At 52.3% G+C, this 20,894-nt stretch overlaps 1 protein-coding gene across 1 annotated transcript in view; it reads left to right on the forward strand.

Moving 5' to 3' along the window:
* Window positions 1-5,252: 5,252 nt before the first annotated feature.
* HCN2 (hyperpolarization activated cyclic nucleotide gated potassium and sodium channel 2) overlaps window positions 5,253-20,894 on the forward strand; it is a 51,938-nt gene continuing 36,296 nt past the window's right edge. The window contains exon 1 of the mRNA XM_081177670.1: window positions 5,253-5,712. Within this exon, the coding sequence (XP_081033796.1) occupies window positions 5,339-5,712 (374 nt within the window). The 5' untranslated portion in view covers window positions 5,253-5,338. The remainder of the gene's footprint in view (window positions 5,713-20,894) is intronic.

The following is a 20,894-nucleotide window of genomic DNA, read 5'->3' on the forward strand; positions in this document are numbered from 1 at the left end:
ACCCGGCAGAAAAGTGAGGAGAAAGAGGGAATGGTGAAAGTCGTTCCGAGGCAAAGGTTCAACAGCATCGTAAGGACAGAAGTCGAGCCCTGATGGATCAGCGCCCCATCTGTCCCAACACCATGTTCTTAAAGTGGCCGGTCCGCAAGCAAGATTTAAGCACACAAGGGCACATTCCCCTTCTGTGGTTTCTGGAAGCGCCGCTGCTGTGGACACGGGGCAAAGCCATCGTGGCTTAGCCATCAACAGCCCTTGAATTTGTATGTTGGTATCTATCAGGGACGCGGGTGGCGCTGTGGGTTAAACCACAGAGCCTAGGACTTGCAGATCTGAAGGTCGGCGGTTCGAATCCCCGCAAAGGGGTGAGCTCCCGTTGCTCGGTCCCTGCTCCTGCCAACCTAGCAGTTCAAAAGCACACCAGTGCAAGTAGATAAATAGGTAGCACTCCAGCGGGAAGGTAAACAGTGTTTCCGTGCACTGCTCTGGTTGGCCAGAAGCGGCTTAGTCCTGCTGGCCACATGACCCGGAAGCTGTACGCCGGCTCCCTTGGCCAGTAAAGCGAGATGAGCGCCGCAACCCCAGAGTCGGCCACGACTGGACCTAATGGTCAGGGGTCCCTTTACCTTTATCTATCTGCCTTGAGAGGCAATGGGGTTCACCTCCAGGGGTGAAGTCAAACCGCTGTGCTAGCAGCACCCAAGCGACCTCCTGTGGGGTGTGCTGCCCAGACGACAGGACCACCCCCCCTCAGCCTCAAAGATGGGGGTCCGAAGGAAAGCAGAGTGAGACGTTTGGCACCGGCTTGGCTGCAGCAGTTGCCAGAAGGAGGCGTACAAGGCGCCAAGCAACCACTCCAGATTTGTGTAGGGTTTACAACAGTTAACGGAGAAATCTGAGGGCTCCCTTGGACAAAAAAAAAGGATACCAGCCAGGAATACCAGAGCAAAACAGCAGCCAGTAGGCTTGGTCTTTATTGAAGACTGCTGTGAGAGGACTCCCACCTGCCACAAGGTGGAACAAGATGGAAGCCCCGTACAAAAGAGAACCCCAACTTTTATTAGCTGCTAATTCCCATGTTACATCCCCTCCAAACTACATCACTCATACATCACGGTTACATCATGAAAGGGGAGGTCTGGTGGCAGTAATCTGGCTCGATCTTTTGCTAAAGTGCTCAGCCCCAGCCCAGCTTCTGGCAGCCTCACAGTTTAGGGGAGTTAGAACAATAAAACAATGAGATAAAACAATACCGTGGCACCTCGGGTTACAGACGCTTCAGGTTACAGACTCCGCTAACCCAGAAATAGTGCTTCAGGTTAAGAACTTTGCTTCAGGATGAGAATAGAAATCGTTCTCCGGTGGCAGCAGGAGGCCCCATTAGCTAAAGTGGTGCTACAGGTTAAGAACAGTTTCAGATTAAGAACGAATTAAGTACTTAACCCGAGGTACCACTGTAAATTAAAACAACAAAACAAAGCACTAAAAGGGGTTAAGAAATAAAATGGGAGAGAGGATAGAAACAAATGCTAAGGGTTGGTTATAGAGCAGAAACTTGCCTGAGAGCTCAAAGCCCTGCTTCAAACATACCTCTAGCTTGGTAGCTGTCGTCTAAACCACAGAGCCTAGGTCTTGCCGATCGGAAGGTCGGCGGTTTGAATCCCCGCTACGGGGTGAGCTCCCGTTGCTCGGTCCCTGCTCCTGCCAACCTAGCAGTTCGAAAGCACACCAGCGCAAGTAGATAAATAGGTACCGCTCTGGCGGGAAGGTAAATGGTGTTTCCATGCGCTGCTTTGGTTCGCCAGAAGCGGCTTAGTCATGCTGGCCACATGACCCGGAAAAACTGTCTGCGGACAAACTCCGGCTCCCTCGGCCAGTAAAGCGAGATGAGCGCCGCAACCCCAGAGTCATTCGCAGCTGGACTTAACTGTCAGGGGTCCTTTACCTTTTTTTTTTAAGCTTGGTAGCTGTCCCTGCAGGAGTGAGTTCCGTAGTTTATGCACCGCATGAAGTTCTACATTATTTTTTGTATCCCTTCCGAACACTTAAAGGAGATCTGCATGGTCGCATCATTTAAGCGCCACAATAACCCTGCAAAGTAGGTCGGGCTGAGAGGATGTGAGCAGCTAGCCTAGTTCTTTACTCCAGATGTTTTCAGACAGCAGCTGGCATCATCCCCGGCACGAACTCAAAACATCTGGACATTGTTCAGTCAGGGAAGGTGGATCTAACCACTACACCTTCCCGATTTCAGAACACGAACTCCCGTTCTGCCAAGGATGTAAACTGGAGAGCAAGGCCAACGTTGGTCCTCCGGCACAGATTCGCAAGCCACTTCCCCTCAGTTTTGCTGTCTGGAAAATGGGTGCCCAAGCCCGAGAATAGCCTGCTCCATGGGGCTGCTTTAAGGGCCAATGCAAGGCTGAAATGCTTTCTGCATCTAAAGCAAAATATGCACAGCCGATTCCCTGCTTCCCATCCAGCCACCACTTCCACTTAATTTTTTATTTTTTTAAAAAAACGCCTTCATGCATTTGCATATGAAATTAGGCTGCTCTGCATCCCGGGACCTGAGTATTATGGGCTGTGACACTAATACTATTTCGCCCTCCTTCTTGAGGATGGGCAGCCTAAATTAGAAGCCTCTCCGGCGGCAAAATTTGGCCCTGGGGAGGTGGGTGGCTGAGCATGGAAATTCTGGGTCGCATCAGGCCGCAATCTTATCCCACCAAGACAGACCAAGCAATTGGGCTGAAATCTCCTCCATAATCTATCAGAAGAGGCCTGCAGCTCAGTGAGGCTGAATGTCCATCTTAGTCCAGCACTCTGTTCTCATAGCGGCCAAACAGTTGCCCCAGCCGGCGTTGCATATAATCTAATCGCCAAATGGCACCTTAAACCTGGGGTAAAGGTAAAGGGACCCCTGACCATTAGGTCCAGTCGTGACCGACTCTGGGGTTGCGGCGCTTCTGGGTCAGGTGGCCAGCAGGACTAAGCCGCTTCTGGCGAACCAGAGCAGCGCACGGAAACGCCGTTTACCTTCCCGCCGGAGTGGTACCTATTTTTCTACTTGCACTTTGATGTGCTTTCGAACTGCTAGGTTGGCAGGAGCAGGGACTGAGCAACGGGAGCTCACCCCGTCGCGGAGATTCGAACCGCCGACCTTCTGATCGGCAAGTCCTAGGCTCTCTGGTTTAACCCACAGCGCCACCCAAACTTGGGTTACGGTCACCATAATGGAAAGTCGAGGCACCATTTATTCCATCCCCCTGCACTTTGGACCTTCATTCCCACCTTCTCTGGCATTCTGCTTTCTTCCCATTTATTATTCCTTTCTCTCCTTCCTTCTACTAAACCTTCTTCCCTCCCTCTCTCCTTCCTCTCCCTCTCCCTTGACCTTCTCCCCCAGTTCTTTTCCTTCTCCCCCTTAGCCAAAGCAATCCCTCTTTGACCTTCCTTCCTCTCTTGACCTTCTTCCCCATCTCCCTTTTCCCCTTCTCTCTGACCTCCCTCCCTTTCCTCCTCCCTCCTCCTCTCTCTTGACCTTCCTCCCCATCATTCCTACCATTGCACTCCCCTAGGTCCCCCCCTCTCTGTCTGACCTCCCTCCCCTCCCTCTCCCTTTACCTCTCCCCTCCTTCCCTCTCTCTTGACCTCCCCTCCTCTCCATCTTTTGCCCTTGTCCCCCTCTGTTTGACCTCCCTCTCCCCTCTCTTGACCCTACCCCTCCTTCTCCCCCCCATCCTTTGCCCTTGTCCCCCCCTCTCTGCTTGACCTTCCTCTTCCCCATCCCTTGACCTTCCCCTCCCTCCTCTTCTCCCCCCTCTATCCTTTGCCCTTCTCTCCCTGCTTGACCTTCCCCTTCCTCTCCATCCTTTTGCCCTTGTCTCCCGCCCCGGTTGACTTTTCTCTTCCCCCTTGACCTCCCCCCCTCCCCTTCTCTCCCCTCCCCCCTGTTTGAGCTTCCTCCCCTCCCCCTCTCTCTTGACCTCCCTCCCCCTCCCTCCTTTGCCCTTCTCTCCCCTCTCTTTGACCTTCCTCCTCTCCCCCTCTCTTGACCTTCCCCTCCCTCCCTCTCCATCCTTTGCCCTTGTCCCCACTCTCTCTCTTTGACCTTCTTTCTCTTGACCTACCCTCCCTCTCCTTCTATCCCCTCTCCCCTCTGTTTGACCTTCCCTCCCCCTCTCTCTTGACCTTCCCCTCACTTCTCTCCCCCTCTCCATCCTTTGCCCATCTCTCCCCCTCTCTCTGCTTGACCTTCCTCTTCTTCCCCTCCCCCTCTCTCTTGACCTTCCCCTCACTCCTCTTCTCCCCCTCCCTCCTTTGCCCTTCTCTCCCCCCTCTCTGACCTTCCTCCCCTCCCCTCCCTCCCTTCTCTCCCCTCCCCCTCTGTTTGACCTTCCTCCCCCTTCTCTCCCCTCCCCCTTTTGACCTTCCTCCACTCCCCCTCTCTCTTGACCTCCCCCTCCCTCCCTCTCCATCCTTTGCCCTTGTCCCCCCTCTCTTTGACCTTCCCCTTCCTCCCTCCCTCTCTCTTGACCTCCCCTCCCTCCCTCTTCTCTCCCCTCCCCCCTCTGTTTGACCTTCCCTCCCCCTCTCTCTTGACCTCCCCCTCCCTTCTCTCCCCTCCCCTCCCTCTCCATCTTTTGCCCTTGTCCCCCCGTTTGACCTTCCCCTTCCCCTTCCTCCCCTCCCCCTCTCTCTTGACCTTCCCCTCCCTCTCCTCTCCCCTCCCCCTCTCTCTTGACCTTCCCCTCCCTCTCCATCTTTTGCCCTTGTCCCCCCCCTTTGACCTTCCCCTTCCTCCCCTCCCCCTCTCTCTTGACCTTCCCCTCCCTCTCCTCTCCCCTCCCCCTCTCTCTTGACCTTCCCCTCCCTCTCCTCTCCCCTCCCCCTCTCTCTTTGACCTTCCCCTTCCCTCCCCCTCTCTCTTGACCTCCCCCTCCCTTCTCTCCCCTCCCTCTCCATCCTTTGCCCTTGTCCCCCCCTCTCTCTTTGACCTTCCTCTTCCTCCCTCCCTCCCCCCTCCCCTGCCAGCCAGCCAGCCCCTCCCCGGGGCCTCGACGCTCCTCCCCCTCCCCTCCCCTCCCCGTCTCTGCCTCTCCTCCCCGGTCTCCTCCGCCGTCGCCGCCGCCGCTGCAGCAGCAGCAGCAGCCGCCGAGGGGCTGGTGGTTCTGGCTTGCGCGGCGGCGAGTCCATCATGCGGACCGGCGGCGGCGGCGGCGGCGCGGCCACTGCAGCATCCGCAGCATCCTCGGGGCGCGCCTCTCCGGCCGCGTCTCCCCCGGCGGCGGCGTCTCCGGCCTCGAAGGGGCGGCTGCTGTCCCTGCGCGGAGGCGGGATGGGCAGCCGCGCCGCCAAGGGGGGCTCCCCCAACGGGGAGTGCCGCCGAGGGGGCGGCGAGGAGGGAGTCGGCGGCGGCGGCCCCGATCCGGCGCCCTCTTCCCAGCCCAAGGTCTCCTTCTCCTGCAGCGCCGACGGCTCCCCCAAGGCGGCCGAGGAAGGGGCATCCTCGGGGGCGGCGGGCGCCCCGTCGGAGGGCGAGCCGGGCGGCAGCCAGGCCAGCTTCATGCAGCGACAGTTCAGCGCCATGCTCCAGCCGGGCGTCAACAAGTTCTCGCTGCGGATGTTCGGCTCGCAGAAGGCCGTCGAGCGGGAGCAGGAGCGGGTCAAGTCCGCCGGAGCCTGGATCATCCATCCTTACAGCGATTTCAGGCGAGTGGGCCTTTTTCCCCTTGACCCCTAGCCGGGGAGTGGACTCACCTGTGTGGGTGGGGAGTGGACTCACCTGGGGTGACTCACCTGCGATTTGGGGAAACAGGGAAGGGGGGGTCTGGGTTAGATACATACCTGCAGTGATTTCAGGCCAGTGGGCCTTTTTCCCCTTGACCCCTAGCCGGGGAGTGGACTCACCTGTGTGGGTGGGAGTGGACTCACCTGGGGTGACTCACCTGCGATTTGGGGAAACAGGGAAGGGGGGGAATGGGATAGCTTGCCATGGAGATACATACCTGCAGTGATTTCAGGCCAGTGGGCCTTTTTCCCCTTGACCCCTAGCCGGGGAGTGGACTCACCTGTGTGGGTGGGAAGTGGACTCACCTGGGGTGACTCACCTGCGATTTGGGGAAACAGGGAACGGAGGGGGGTCTGGGTTAGATACATACCTGCAGTGATTTCAGGCCAGTGGGCCTTTTCCCCTTGACCCCTGGCCCTCACCTGTGTGGGGAACTCACCTGGGGGGTGGGTACTACCTGCAGAGCAGCGGAGCAGCTGAGGGGAACTGTCCTTGCCAGGAGGGGTTAGAAACCGACAGGGATTTTAGGCAAGTGACTCACCTGCGATTTGGAGAAACAGGGAAGGGGGGTCTGGCTTACCTGGCCTTGGGGTTAACTACCTGCAGTGATTTCAGGGAAGGTGGGGGAATCGGAGGTAACTCACTCCTGGGGTAACTCACCCCTGGGGTAACTCACCTGGGGGATGCTACCTTCAGCGATTTGGGGGAACAGGGGGTGGTGGTCTGGGGTAACTAGCCTTAGGGATAACTACCTGCAATGATTTCAGGCAAGTGGGGGAGATCAGGGGTAACTCACCCCGGGGGAACTCCTCTCACGGGGGAACTACCTGCAGAGATTTGGGGGTAGTGGCGGAGTTGGGGGGAGACTCTGGGGGGAATCTCCTTGGGAGGGGGGTAAGCAACTGCAGCGAATTTCAGGCAATTTGGCTAACTCACCTTGGGGGTAACTACCTTGCGGTTTGGGGGAAGAGGCGGTTTTTGTAGTAACACATATTGGGGGGTAGGGCATTAACTACCTGACACTTTTATGGGGTATGGAGCAGAGGGAGACCTGGGGTATCTAAACTTGGGGGGAACATACTTGGGGGGGTAACTGCCACAGGGTAGTTACCTCTGGTTTGTACTGACAGGGAGCCTTAAGGCAATTTTAGGCAAGGTCACTACTTTGTCTAGGGACAGAAAACCCTATATGTACTTGAATATATCTGTCACACAGCAAATTCGGGCCTAGCAAGGGGTTTTTCCCACTCCTTGCCCCCCCCCGAATTGAGGGAGGAGCAACTGGGGTAACTAACCCAAGGTAACTACCTCAGTTAGGGACGGAGGGGGATATTCAGCGTGGCCGAGGCGCCGTGGAGAAATCTGGGCTGGATCCCACTGTGGCAAGGTCTCTCGGGGGTGGGAGAGAGGTAGAAATCCTTTGGTGGGGGGTTAGTGACAGAGGGTCACTTTTCCTGCTGGAAGGTCCTGTTGTGATTTGGAGAAAATCAAAAACCCATGGAAAACCTGGCAACCCCTGGGTAACTATCTCGGGGTTCGAGATGGTCCAGGGCTGGGTGCCGATCGAACGGCGCAAGGAGATTTCCGGCGAATCAAAATTTAGGCGGTTAAATTGGGTGGAGGATCTGGTGGGGGGCAGCGAAAAAGGAAGGGTGGTTATTTGAGGGCAACTACCTTGGTGGCAGTAATCTGGGGTAACTACCTCTGGAGGTGGGTTGAGCGGTGGAAAAGATGGAATTTTGACTCCCTAAAGTGGTGGAGAATGTTTTGTATTGCCAGTCACCCCCATGGGTGATTTAAGGAAGGGAACGGGGGGGGGGGGCAGAGCTGGCCGGGTGAGGTTAACTACCCTGGAGGGGTAGTATCGAGGGGTAAGGCTCATAAGGATCGATGCCATAAGCTGGCCATGATTTCTTCGGCCGTTTCATTTCTTATTACGGTTCCTCCAGGGATCTACTCTGGGGAGTCTTTAGGGTGGGGGCTCAAAGGCAGTTCCCACCAGGGTAAGGGGGGGGGGCTTTTTCTAGGGAGCAGAGAAAGGCCAATACAGAGGCAACAGGGCAATGGAGACAGAATCGAACATTCACATCTCTCTTTAGTGATTTAAAGCTTCTGTTTTATTCAGGGGTGGGGAGACAGAGTTGGCAGTTCAAGGCAGTGATTTTTTTTGGGGGGGGTGATCCAATGTGCGTTGACTTGAAAGCAACCCCCTCTCCCCTACCCTTGCGTAGGCGAGTCTGTTTTAGGATCGCTCCCCTCCAAAGTTAATAATCAGCCAGTATAATCTGGCCGCTGCTTGTGGTCTGTAAGGCAGGGGTATGTGTGGGGGGGGGAGAGAGCCTTTGGTCTACTGGGTGCTACTGAACTACAACTCCCATCAGCGCCCAGCGATGATGGGAGTTGTAGTTCAGGAACATCTGGGGGGGGCAGAGGTTCCCCAGACCCTAGACTAGATGAGCCTTGGAGTTTCCTCCCAACTTGATGGTTCTAGGTTCTTCAACCGTCTAGTGGTTTGAGGGGAGGGGGACGTTGTTTAGTGCAAGGTGCCTTTCTATGGGGTGGGGTGGTCAGGATCCTCACTGCCCAGTGACTTCGGATAACGTTGGAGGGTCGCTGTCGTTTCCCCCCACACACTTCAAAGGTGGTGAGTGGAAATATTCGTGAGATGTTAAAGGTTGAAACCCCTTAACCTGATTGAGTTCAGCTCCACAGAACGACCTTCTGTGCAGAACGTGGGATTTGCACTGAAAATGACTTTGCAAAAATCTTGATTTAACTCCAAGAAGCTCTGCTGGGGGGGGGGGGCGGCGTTGGCAGGTGTGGGGTCACCTGTTAAGCCTCTCCGTGGGATGTGGGCCTCTAGAGAAGTAAGGTAGGGGGTCCTCTGGGGTATGGAGCCGCCAATCACCTTTTCAGAGGCAGAAAACTCATCCTGGGGTAAGCCTGGCGTAACAGAGCCCAGGAGACATGTCTGGTTACCCCCACCCCACCCCAAGGTAGCTGGTTCACTCCCATAAACCCTTAAAAGAGGAAAATCGACTTTTGCCCACCCACTTGGTGTCCAATTCCACCTCTGGGATTTGTGGAGGGTCAGTTTGAAGCGCTCTGGAGTTTGGGCAACTATTTAAAGGTAAAGGGGCCCCTGACCATTAGGCCCAGTTGTGGCCGACTCTGGGGTTGCGGCGCTCATCTCGCTTTGCTGGCCGAGGGAGCCGGCGTACAGCTTCCAGGTCATGTGGCCAGCAGGACTAAGCCGCTTCTGGCGAACCAGAGCAGCGCACGGAAACGCCGTTTACCTTCCCGCCGGGGCGGTACCTATTTATCTACTTGCACTGGTGTGCTTTCGAACTGCTAGGTTGGCAGGAGCAGGGACCGAGAAACGGGAGCTCACCCCGTCATTGCGGGGATTCGAACCGCCGACCTTCTGATCGGCAAGCCCTAGGCTCTGTGGTTTAACCCACAGTGCCACCCATGTCCCTGGGCAACTATTTAGGGAGACCCAAAAATGGCAGGTTGGGGAGAGGGGAGGGGAAGCAGCTAGCCACGAGGTTTGGGGGGAGACGACGACTTGGTGGTCTTAACCGCACCTTTGATGCCCTTCAAAATGGGTGGGGTGCTGGAAGGGGACCCCAAAAAGTGTTGTTTGCCAGCAGAGATTTGCCGAGAGCACCCCGGCTGAAATTAGGGGGCCGCTGATTTCAACCGGTCTGCTCTGAGCAGGGCCTGATGTCGGAGACAGCTCCAGGAATCCGCCCCAGATTTAATTTATTTATTCTATATCCACCTCCTCTCACCCCCCCCCCCCCCGCTAAAGATCTTTTAATCTCCACAACAACCCTGTGAGGTAGACTGGGCCAAGAGAAACGGCGAGTGGCCCCCCCCTCAAGGACACACACAGAGAGCTTCATGGCCGCGTGAAGGGGGGACGGATTCGAACCCCGGTTTCCCAAGTCATTTCCAGTTACCCCCATATATATTTTTTTATTTTGGGGGGGGCCTGTAAAGCTGGACGACCCCTCCAGCGATTTTGGGGTGCTGACCCAACCCAAAGAATCAACTTCAGATATCTGGTCCTTGTAAGTGTATGTGTGGCGGGAAAAGATCTCTCGCCCCTTTCTTAATAGTTTTGAAGTTTTAGGGCGTGGTGGGGGGCAATATCTAGGTTTTTGTGTGTCGGTTTTGCTTGCGATCTCCCCCCTTTTCACAGCAGCTCCAAGTGGAGGAATGCTCCTGTATCAATAACTTCTGCGTGTTAATCCCTGCCAGATAGGTGGCTTATTATTAGTGTTATTATTATTTATTATCGTTATTTTGTTGGGTTGGGGGGGCAATATATGTTAGGGCAAGGAAAAAGCGACTTTCCTGAGTTCCTTCTGTTGTTATGGGAAGTTGGGGTGCCCACCGGGCAATGACTTTGCGGGCAACCCCCCCGGGCGCCCTTGTGGACTGAAGGCTCTGGTGGGGAGGGGGGGCGCCTTCCCAAATGTGCCCCCCTCCCAAGGACCGGCTGGCTGGGGATGAAGATAGAGGGAGACCTTTGAAATCAAGCTCTGCATCCCATAACCGGCAAGGAGAGTAGAGTATGGAGAAATTGGGGGGGGGGCTGTTTGAGGAAAAAGCTGGATTGACACTTGAGTAACACCAAAGGAAGGAAATTACTCGGTGTGTGAATTATTTTTTTTGGGGGGGGCGCTTTACCGGGTCTGGGAGAGGGGCCACCCACCGCGAGTCGAATTAGCCAGCAAGGGGGGGGGGGAAATGTGCATTTTCATTTTTTTGTGTTTTTAAAGGCTTGAACTAGGAGAAAAGGTTATCTCTCTCTCCTCCCCCCCCCCCACCCCATCTCCCCGGAACCTATGCGTCTTCCTTCTCCCACCCCCCTTGGTTTTTGGTACCCTTCTGCGCCCCCACCCCTCCCCCAAATTTGGAGAGACGGGGATGCTTGAAAGGGCACCTTGAGACGTTCAGAGAGAAGATGCTGTCTGAGATCATGTGTTTTGGGGTGGCAGAAACGAGCTGCTGTTCCCCCCCTTCCTGTATCTGCACCACTATAGATATGTGTCTGATAACTAATCTCCCCCCCCCCCAGTTTTTCTAGATCTCTGGCAATCCCCACAATTTGGGAAACGCAACAGCCCCTTTATAGAATCAGCAGTTGCCTGGGGGACTGGGGGGGGGGGGGGAGAGAATCCATTTTGAACAAGGATGTACATTGCCCCCACCCCCCGTATTTTTTTTTTCCTGTGCGTGCTTCCCGTCCTTGAGCTTTTATGTTGTTGTGGGGGGGGGGGCAGGCGCAGGATCATAATATAACTCATCCTTTTGCAAAAAAACCCACGGTCAGGCGACAGATAGATTTGGGTGGTTGTGCTCTGTGTGTGTGTGGTTTTTTTGGGGAGGGGGGGTTGCATCTAGAGGCATTGCAGGAATGCTGATATTCCCCCTCTCATCTCAAAACCGCCCCCCTCCCGCATTGCATGCTCTTAAACCGCTAATCCCTGCCAACTACATTGTCCTTTTTTTTTTTGGACAGGCTTGCAAAAAGATTTATGACGCCGATTTCCTCCTCATTTCCGTGCAACATGCCTGGGCGCTGAACTCTCAATTTGCCGGCTTTTTCTGCGGTGTGTCCCCCCCCCCTGCTCCCAGCCCCCTCCCTCCCTCCCTCCTTTCTCAGGTGTGTTTATAAACTGGATCTGGCGTGCCTTGAATTTTGGGAGGGAGACGGTGGAGCGTCACTGCTGCGTTTTGCAGCCGATGGCAATGCTGTCTGCCTCTGCTGAATGCTCAGGAATGTATCTGGAAATTCAGCTTGGGAGGGGGCTTTTCCGAGACTCGTGGCAGCGCCGTGCAGTGGTTAGAGCAGGTTTCGGCTGGAGATTTTGGACTGGACTTCTGGAGGCTAGAGGCTGTGCTACAGACAAGGGAGAGAGAGAGAGAGACAGTGCCACACTCCTTCTCAATCGCATGACTCGCTAGGCGACTTTGGCCTGGCCTACCTTGCAGAGCTGTTGTGAGGATAAAAAGTACCCTGTTTCCCATGGCATTGTTTTCTTTCAAGGTAGGCAGGGAACCGTTAGTGATTCTTTTAAAAGGTCCCCATTGCTGCATCTGATTCCTGATGTCAGGGGAACCAGCAGCTCGTTCTCGAAAAACTGGGTGCAGAGGCACTCTGCGCATGCACAAGGAACTTAGTGGCCAAAGTTTAGTTCGATTTCATAATAATAATAATAATTTATTATTTATACCCCGCCCATCTGGCTGCGTTTCCCCAGCCACTCTGGGCGGCTCCCAACAGAACACTAAAATACAATAGCCTATTAAACATTAAAAGCTTCCCTAAACAGGGCTGCCTTCAGATGTCTTCTAAAAGTTTGGTAGTTGTTGTTCTCTTTGACATCTGGTGGGAGGGCGTTCCACAGGGCGGGCGCCACCACCGAGAAGGCCCTCTGCCTGGTTGCCTGGAACTTGGCTTCTCGTAGCGAGGGAACCGTTTGAAATTGGAGCTCAATGGAGGTGACCGGTCTCCCACCACCCAGACCTCACCCTGTTTATCTTCCAAAAAGTGTTGATTCGTTTAAAAGGTCCCCATTGTTGCATCTGATTCCTGATGCGAGGGGAACCAGAGTGCAAAGGCACTCTGCGCATGCACAAGGAACTTAGTGGCCAAAGTTCGATTTCATTTGAAAATGGAGCTCAGTGGAGGTGACCAGTCTCCTACCACCCAGGCCTCACCCTGTTTATCTTCCAAAAAGTGGGGGCACCCCCCCCCACCTCGAGACCATGCCTCTGGGAGCACATTGATGTCAGGAAGAGATTGTTGGTATTGACCTTTAAAGCCCTAAATGGCCTCGGCCCAGTATACCTGAAGGAGCGTCTCCACCCCCATCGTTCTGCCCGGACACTGAGGTCCAGCTCCGAGGGCCTTCTGGCGGTTCCCTCCCTGCGAAAAGCGAGGTTACAGGGAACCAGGCAGAGGGCCTTCTTGGTGGTGGCACCCGCCCTGTGGAACGCCTTCCCACCAGATGTCAAAGAGAAAAATAACTACCAAACTTTTAGAAGACATCTGAAGGCAGTCCTCTTTAGGGAAGCTTTTAATGTTTGATGGGTTATTGTATTTTAGTGTTTTGTTGGAAGCTGCACAGAGTGGCTGGGGAAACCCAGCCAGATGGGCGGGGTATAAATAATAACTTATTCTTATTCTTATTTGTATTCGTATTCTTATTTTTGAAACAGCGTGGCAGGTGCTGTATTGATGTCAGAAAGTGACTTTGCCCAGGCAGTGAACTTCCAGGTTTAAGCCTTAGTTCAGGGGCAGGGAAACCTCAGGCCTGCAAGCTGAATGTGGTCCTCCACACTTTGCCACCCGGCCCTCGAGAACTCTCCCAAAGTCACACCCCTCCCGGGTGCTGTTGCTTCACATCCACGTGTCTGGATGGGATGTGTCCTCAACCTCTGCCTCTTGCTTGCCTTGGCCTTTCCCTTGAGGGCCACCTCCCTTTCTGGGCAGCGTCCCGGGGGCCGCACGGCAGTGATGGGTGGGGCCAGGTGAAGCCACAGGTGCCAAAACGACCTTTACCTCGGGAACATCTGAGTTCAAGGGCAACACCCCAGGCTGGCGGAAAGACTCAAGGAGGGTGTGAGGAAGGCGTGGCCTAGGGGAGGGGTGTGGCCTAGGGGAGAAGCGCAAGGGCCGGGTGAAGGTACAGAGGGCCGCATTCGAAACCACCCCGGATTTCGCGACTCCCTGTTTCTGAAATCCATGTCTGTCAAAAGTTAGAATCGGATCTGATCAGAGGCTGAAATAAATGTTAGGGGGGTTTTTTGGTGAAGATTTTCTGTTTTGATTTTATAATGGCTATAAAACAGGGAGAACAGCTATGCAGGCTTCAATGTTGATTGCTCGATAAAGTTCTATTTTGGAAGGAAGGAAGGAAGGAAGGAAGGAAGGAAGGAAGGGGAAAAAAGAAAGAAAGAAAACAGGAACCCACGCTCCTGTGTTCGAATTCTGCTGGCAGGTTCCCCACAAAAACCTTCTTGGCCACTGTGAGAGAAGGATGCTAGATTGGCCCGCAGGCTCTTATTGCATTGTTACCTCTTTGCAGCCTCAAATTCCCTTAACTCTGCAAAGAATTCCTGCTTTTGTCTGCCACGGATTTCTCCTTGGGCGGCCCAGGGTTCCACAGCGTTACGAGAGAGGGAGAGAAGTGGTACTTTGCCTTCCGTCTCCAAAGTGTGCATCGTTTGTCCACAGTTATCATGTCTTCCTCTTCTATATTCTCTACTTAAAAAAGCCCTAGATCAGGCTTCAACAACCTCGGCCCTCCAGATGTTTTGAGACTACAGTCCCCATCATCCCTGACCGCTGGTCCTGCTAGCTAGGGATCATGGGAGTTGTAGCCCAAAAACATCTGGAGGGCCAAGGTTGTGGAAGCCTGAGCTATAGCAACAGATGAAAATTAAAGGATTAATAATAATAATAATAATAATAATAATAATAATAATAATAATTTATTATTTGTACCCTGCCCATCTGGCTGGGTTTCCCCAGCCACTCTGGGTGGCTTCCACAAAGACAAAAAATACACTAAGATGTCACACATTAAAAACTTCCCTGAACAGGGCTGCCTTAAGATGTCTTCTGAATGTCAGGTAGTTGTTTATCTCTTTGACATCTGATGGGAGGGCGTTCCACAGGGCGGGCGCCACCACCGAGAAGGCCCTCTGCCTGGTTCCCTGTAGCTTTGCTTCTCGCAATGAGGGAACCGCTAGAAGGCCCTCGGCGCTGGACCTCCGTGTCTGGGCTGGACGATGGGGGTGGAGACGCTCCTTCAGATATACTGGACCGAGGCCTTTTTGGGCTTTCAAGGTCAGCACCAACACTTTGAATTGTGCTCGGAAACATACTGGGAGCCAATGCAGATCTCTCAGGACCGGTGTTATGTGGTCTCGGCGGCCTCTCCCAGTCCCCAGTCTAGCTGCCGCCTTCTGGATTAGTTGTAGTTTCCAGGTCACCTTCAAAGGTAGCCCCACGTAGAGCGCATTGCAGTAGTCCAAGCGGGAGATAACCAGAGCATGCACCACTCTGGCGAGACAGTCTGCGGGCAGGGAGGGTCTCATCCTGCGTACCAGGTGGAGTTGGTAGACAGCTGCCCTGGATACAGAATTGATCTGTGCCTCCATGGACAGCTGTGAGTCCAAAATGACTCCCAGGCTGCGCACCTGGTCCTTCAGGGGCACAGTGACCCTATTCAGGACCAGGGAGTCCTCCACACCCACCCGCCCCCTGTCCCCCCAAAACAGTACTTCTGTCTTGTCAGGATTCAACCTCAGTTAGAAACAGTGATGGCTTGGGGTCTTGTAATGGGCAACCTCCCATGTTATGGATTCACACGTGTGTGTGTGTGTTTTACTTTATTAATCTTCCCCCAGCGCTCTGTTTTGGCAGGTGTTCTTGCAAACCACAGCTGGACATTTCATGAGAAACATTTCCTTTTTTTTTGTTTGTTAGATCATTAATTTTCCAATAAAAGACATCCAATTAACATATCAAATCATAATCATGATCACCATTTCCAAGAGGTCCTGCCGTTCTCCCTTGGGGGTGGTGATTCTCCCAGTTTTGTAGCCCTACAGTGGTACCTCGGGTTAAGAACTTACCGGTAATTTGTTCCGGAGGTCCGTTCTTAACCTGAAACTGTTCTTAACCTGAAGACCACTTTAGCTAATGGGGCCTACCGCTGCTGCCGCACAATTTCTGTTCTCATCCTGAAGCAAAGTTCTTAACCCGAAGTACTATTTCTGGGTTAGCGGAGTCTGTAACCTGAAGCATATGTAACCTGAGGTACCGCTGTACTTTACAGGACTGTTGTGAGACTCTTCAAAATCGTGTCTGGGAAAGTTCTGTACGGTTGCAAAGAATTACGATTATTACCCTGCGGACATGAAGCATTGATATCTGGCCCCCTGCCCAACGCTTTTTAAAATCTGATCAACGTAATAGAATCTGCTCTTAAGATGGCTTAATTTTTTTATTTTTTTGACACACATCTGTCTCTCTGCAAAGTGAAACGGACCAATGGGCTGGCATCTTTCTTGCGCCGTCATTATTCACAGTTCAACGGCAGGGAGGAGGGAAGCGAATGCCAGCCTCCGGCATCCGATAAAACGTTAAATATTATTTAAAAATACTGTCTGATTAGGAAGCAGCTTGGATAAGCGGTTGTAGCTTCTTAGAAGCCGCAAATCCAATTGAAAGCGGTGGGTGTTTTGTGTCTTATTGCAGATTGCTGCGTCGATTTTAAGGCAAGACCTAAACAGGAAAGTCTGGGGTGTGCGTTTGATTTAAAACGGTGGCAATATAGGTAAAGATGGACGTAATTTCTTCAGAGCCTTAGAAACTCTAAAGCAGAAGGCAAAGGAATACGCCCCCTTAGAACTTTCTGATGTGACCCTTCAGTCTCTCCCCCCATGCCAAACCCTCTTCTGAGCTACACCTCTCACCAGTCCTGATTTGCAGTCCTCCCTGTGAGCAAAAGTCGCAGGGTTTTTCAATCAATCAATCAATCAATCAATCAATCTTTATTATGGCAAACAGCCAGCATACTCAAGTCAGAATTTCTGCATTTTTGGACTTTTTTTAGTTTAGAGAAAAGGGGATTAAACGGGAGGCATGCGCTGTGGGTTAAACCACAGAGCCTAGGACTTGCCGATCAGAAGGTCGGCAGTTTGAATCCCCGCGACGGGGTGAGCTCCCGTTGCTCGGTCCCTGCTCCTGCCAACCTAGCAGTTCCAAAGCACATCAAAGTGCAAGTAGATAAATAGGTACCACTCTGGCGGGAAGGTAAACGGCGTTTCCGTGCGCTGCTCTGGTTCGCCAGAAGTGGCCTAGTCATGCTGGCCACATGACCCGGAAGCTGTACGCCGGCTCCCTCGGCCAGTAAAGCGAGATGAGCGCCGCAAACCCAGAGTCGTCCGCGACTGGACCTAATAGTCAGGGGTCCCTTTACCTTTACCTATGACAGATGTTAATAAAAATGATCCACAGAACTGATCCATGACACTAAAACTCGGGGACCCCCAACGAAGCTGAATGTTGTGAGACCCAGGGCGAATAAAAGTAAGCACTTATTCACTATGCGAACTATGGAACTCACTGCTGCAGGGGGCGACTTTGAAAAAGGATTCGGCAATTTCATAAGGTTATTGATGGTTATATTCTGCCTCCACAAGTTGGTTGGGGGGTTTCTCTTTGGGGTCCCTAGTTGGCCACTGTGGGAGCAGGCTGCTGGGTGGTCCCGATCCGGTTGGACGGTCTTTGTTATAAGAAAGAAAATTCCTGTTATTTGATTGTCAAGTATAGTTCAGGATTTTCCAGGCTTGTCTTGAAAACGACGTTTCTGTTGCTTATGTATAATAAAGGAGTGCTAAATCATATAAAAATTGCATGGAGGTTCTGGTCCTCTCCAAAATCTCAAATTATATGTAATTTTCTCTGTTTTAGCTATATTAGGCAAGCGTCCAGATTTTGAGCTGTTTCCCAATTTGTTGCAATTGCTTCTTTCGCTGCCAAGATAATATAGAAGGCCAAATCTTTTGAATTGTACGATCGTAAGTCGTACCTTGGAAGTCGAACAGAATCCATTTCCTGGAGCTCTGAAAAATCCATCATCCTCACCTGCCATTCTTCTATCGTTGGTAATTCTTGGAATTTCCACTTTTTAGCTAACAAAATACGAGCCGCAGCTTAATTAAACTGCGGCTTCATATTGTTTCTCAACTCAATTTCTCTCCGTCGTCAATCGAATGCTAGCATAGATAGCGAACCTTTACTATATTTTTGAACATAAATCTTATATCTATCCCATTTTCCCATAATTTATTGTTTTGAATTGCCTCTCAGCCTATTTGTCAACTGCACTGCTTGAGTTTCCTGGCTGACTCTTGTTGTTTAGTCGTGTCCGCCTCTTCGTGACCCCCTGGACCAGAGCACGCCAGGCCCTCCTGTCTTCCACTGCCTCCTGCAGTTTGGTCAAACTCATGCTGGTAGCTTCGAGAACACTGTCCCACCATCTCGTCCTCCGTCGTCCCCTTCTCCTTGCGTCCTCCATCTTTCCCAACATCAGGGTCTTTTCCAGGGAGTCTTCTCTTCTCATGAGGTGGCCAAAGTCTTGGAGCCTCAGCTTCAGGATCTGTCCTTCCAGTGAGCACTCAGGGCTGATTTCCTTCAGAATGGAGAGGTCTGATCTTCTTGCAGTCCATGGGACTCTCAAGAGTCTCCTCCAGCACCAGAATTCAAAAGCATCCATTCTTCAGCGATCAGCCTTCTTGATGGTCCAGCTCTCACTTCCCTACATCACTACTGGGAAAACCATAGCTTGAGCTATACGGACCTTTGTTGGCAAGGTGATGTCTCTGCTTTTTAAGATGCTGTCTAGGTTTGTCATTGCTTTTCTGCTTTTCTGACTCTAGTCTCCCTCAAAGCCACTGGGATGGAGGAGGCAGTGAGTCAGGCAGGAACTCTGAAGATGATGAAGCAGCGCTTAGTTAGTTGCATGCAAAGCTTTCTGGAGAAAATGCGTGCAGGGGAGAAAGTGCAGGGAAACACCTGTGCAGCTCTGCGCCAACAGCTTCCACAGGCACTCTCAGTCCTTGTTGCTCCAGTGCTGAAGCAACAGCTCTCTTATAGCTCCAAACTCTGTCTCGTGTGCAGGCTGAGACCCTGCCTGTCTGCGAACTGCCTCGCCAGAGTGGTGCATGCTCTTGTTATCTCCCGCTTGGACTACTGCAATGCGCTCTTCATGGGGCTGCCTTTGAAGGTGACCCGGAAACTGCAACTAATCCAGAATGTGGCAGCTAGACTGGGGACTGGGAGTGGCCTCCGGGACCACATAACACCGGTTCTGAGAGATCTGCATTGGCTCCCAGTACATTTCCGAGCACAATTCAAAGTGTTGGTGCTGACCTTTAAAGCCCTAAATGGCCTCGGTCCTGTATACCTGAAGGAGCGTCTCCACCCCCCATTGTTCAGCCCAGACACTGAGGTCCAGCTCCGAGGGCCTTCTGGCGGTTCCCTCATTGTGAGAAGCAAAGCTACAGGGAACCAGGCAGAGGGCCTTCTCGGTGGTGGCGCCCGTCCTGTGGAAACCCTTCCGTCAGATGTCAAAGAGATAAACAACTACCTGACATTCAGAAGACATCTGAAGGCAGCCCTGTTCAGGGAAGTTTTTAATATGTAACGCCGTACTGTTTTTAACACTTGATTGGGAGCCGTCCAGAGTGGCTGGGGAAACTTAGCCAGATGGGCGGGGTATAAATAATAAATTATTATTATTATTATTATTATTATTATTATTATTATTATTAATCATTTCACGCTGCAGCCGTAGCTTCTATCCACCACCCAACCCCCGTGCAATATGATCCGCTTCCCTGTTGTTGAAACGTTAGGAGGATTTATCGATTTTATGTTTTTTATGAATTTTGCATGGTTTATTAGTTGAGGCCGTGTTGCAGTTGTCCCGTGTTGCCGTTCTTCCTTAGGTGTTGAGCTGAGATACTCCTGGAGCATCTCTCTGAGTAGCCGGGGATTCGCTTAAAGGAAAGTGCACCATTAATTCAGACTTGCGAAAGTTAATGGGCATCTTTGGGTCCATTAATTTCAATGGGTAGAGCTCATTTGGGCCCAACCCTGCGACTGGGTACTTTGTCATGCTGCATTAGCTTATGGGAACATAAGAGAACACATTTTTAGCTGGATCAGTGCTTGTCCGCTCTGAGAAGCTTGCAGGAAAAGCATCTCTCCCTACTTTCCTATTCCGAGATATGCCTTCTCCCCGCAGAAAAGGTACAATATAACTATTGTGGCACGTAGCCATGGTGTCTTGAGAAAGCTGGCAGTAAATTGCACGATGCAAATGGAGTTCCCGTATTTTTCGCTCTATAGGATGCACTTTCCCCCCTCCAGAAATTAAGGGGAAATGTGTGTGTGTCCTATGGAGCGAATGCAGGCTCCTTGGCTTCAGCGATAGCAACGCGAAGCCTTCGAAGCACAGAGGGAGCGCACCGACCCCTCTCGCTCTCCAAGCTTCAGGGATAGCCGCCTGAAGCCTTTGGAGCGCAGCGGGAACTCGAAGGCTTCGGGTTCCTTTTGCTGAAGCTGGGAGAGCAAGACTCTCCTGGCTTCAGCAGAGAGGGAGAGCTGCGCAGTGCCTCTTCAGCGAAGCAGGAGGAGAAATGGAAGGGGCTCCGTTTCTCCTGCCGTTTCGCTGATGGGGCGCTGAGCAGAGAGGGGGAGATTTTTTTTTTCTTGCTCTCCCCCTCTAAAACAAGGTGCGTCCTATAGAGCGAGAAATACAGTGACTATTAGCAAAAGCAGGATCAGGCCAATGAGCGCAGCAATTCTTCTTCGGTAGGTCTTGCCCTCCACGAAGCATTTGCTGAGACCATAGTTGTCAACTTTTCCCTTTTCTTGTACGCCGGCTCCCTCGGCCAATAAGGTGAGATGAGTGCCGCAATCCCAGAGTCGGCCACGACTGGACCTAATGGTCAGGGGTCCCTTTACCTTCACCTTTACCTTTTAATCGATGAAAGTAACAGCAAACCACAATGCATAAAATGCCACAAAACATACAAAACCACGTAAAAGGGTCAAATTGCGAAACGAAGAAGCAGAACTTATAAAACTATTTTTTATAAATATATATCCCTGAACTGTTTTCCCTGCTGCTGCTGCTGTTCTCAAAGTCAGAGGTGGAAATGCCATTGCCTCGTGAAAAACAGAAAATCTCTCTCTTCCCCTGTTGTGATTACTTGCTTTCTGGAGTTTTGTTAATAAGCCTGCACCTTTTTTGAACGGGGAATAATCGCTTGCCCTCTTATCTAATGGTCGGGTTTTCAACAGCGACAAAAAAATGTGGTGCGAGATCATCTTGCCTCCTCCGCTCTTAATAGCGCCGCGATAACCTGATAAGGAGGTTCCCGGCTTTATCCTTGTCAGAAACCGATAGGGGATTAAGTTTTGAAGCAGCCAGGGATATGACGGATGGGTACAGCAGGGGAAAAATCATTCACCCTAGTGAAGAAATTATATTAAGATCAGGTC

The sequence above is a fragment of the Podarcis bocagei genome, assembly GCF_964188305.1.
Source record: "Podarcis bocagei genome assembly, chromosome: 18".
Taxonomy (NCBI): domain Eukaryota; kingdom Metazoa; phylum Chordata; class Lepidosauria; order Squamata; family Lacertidae; genus Podarcis; species Podarcis bocagei.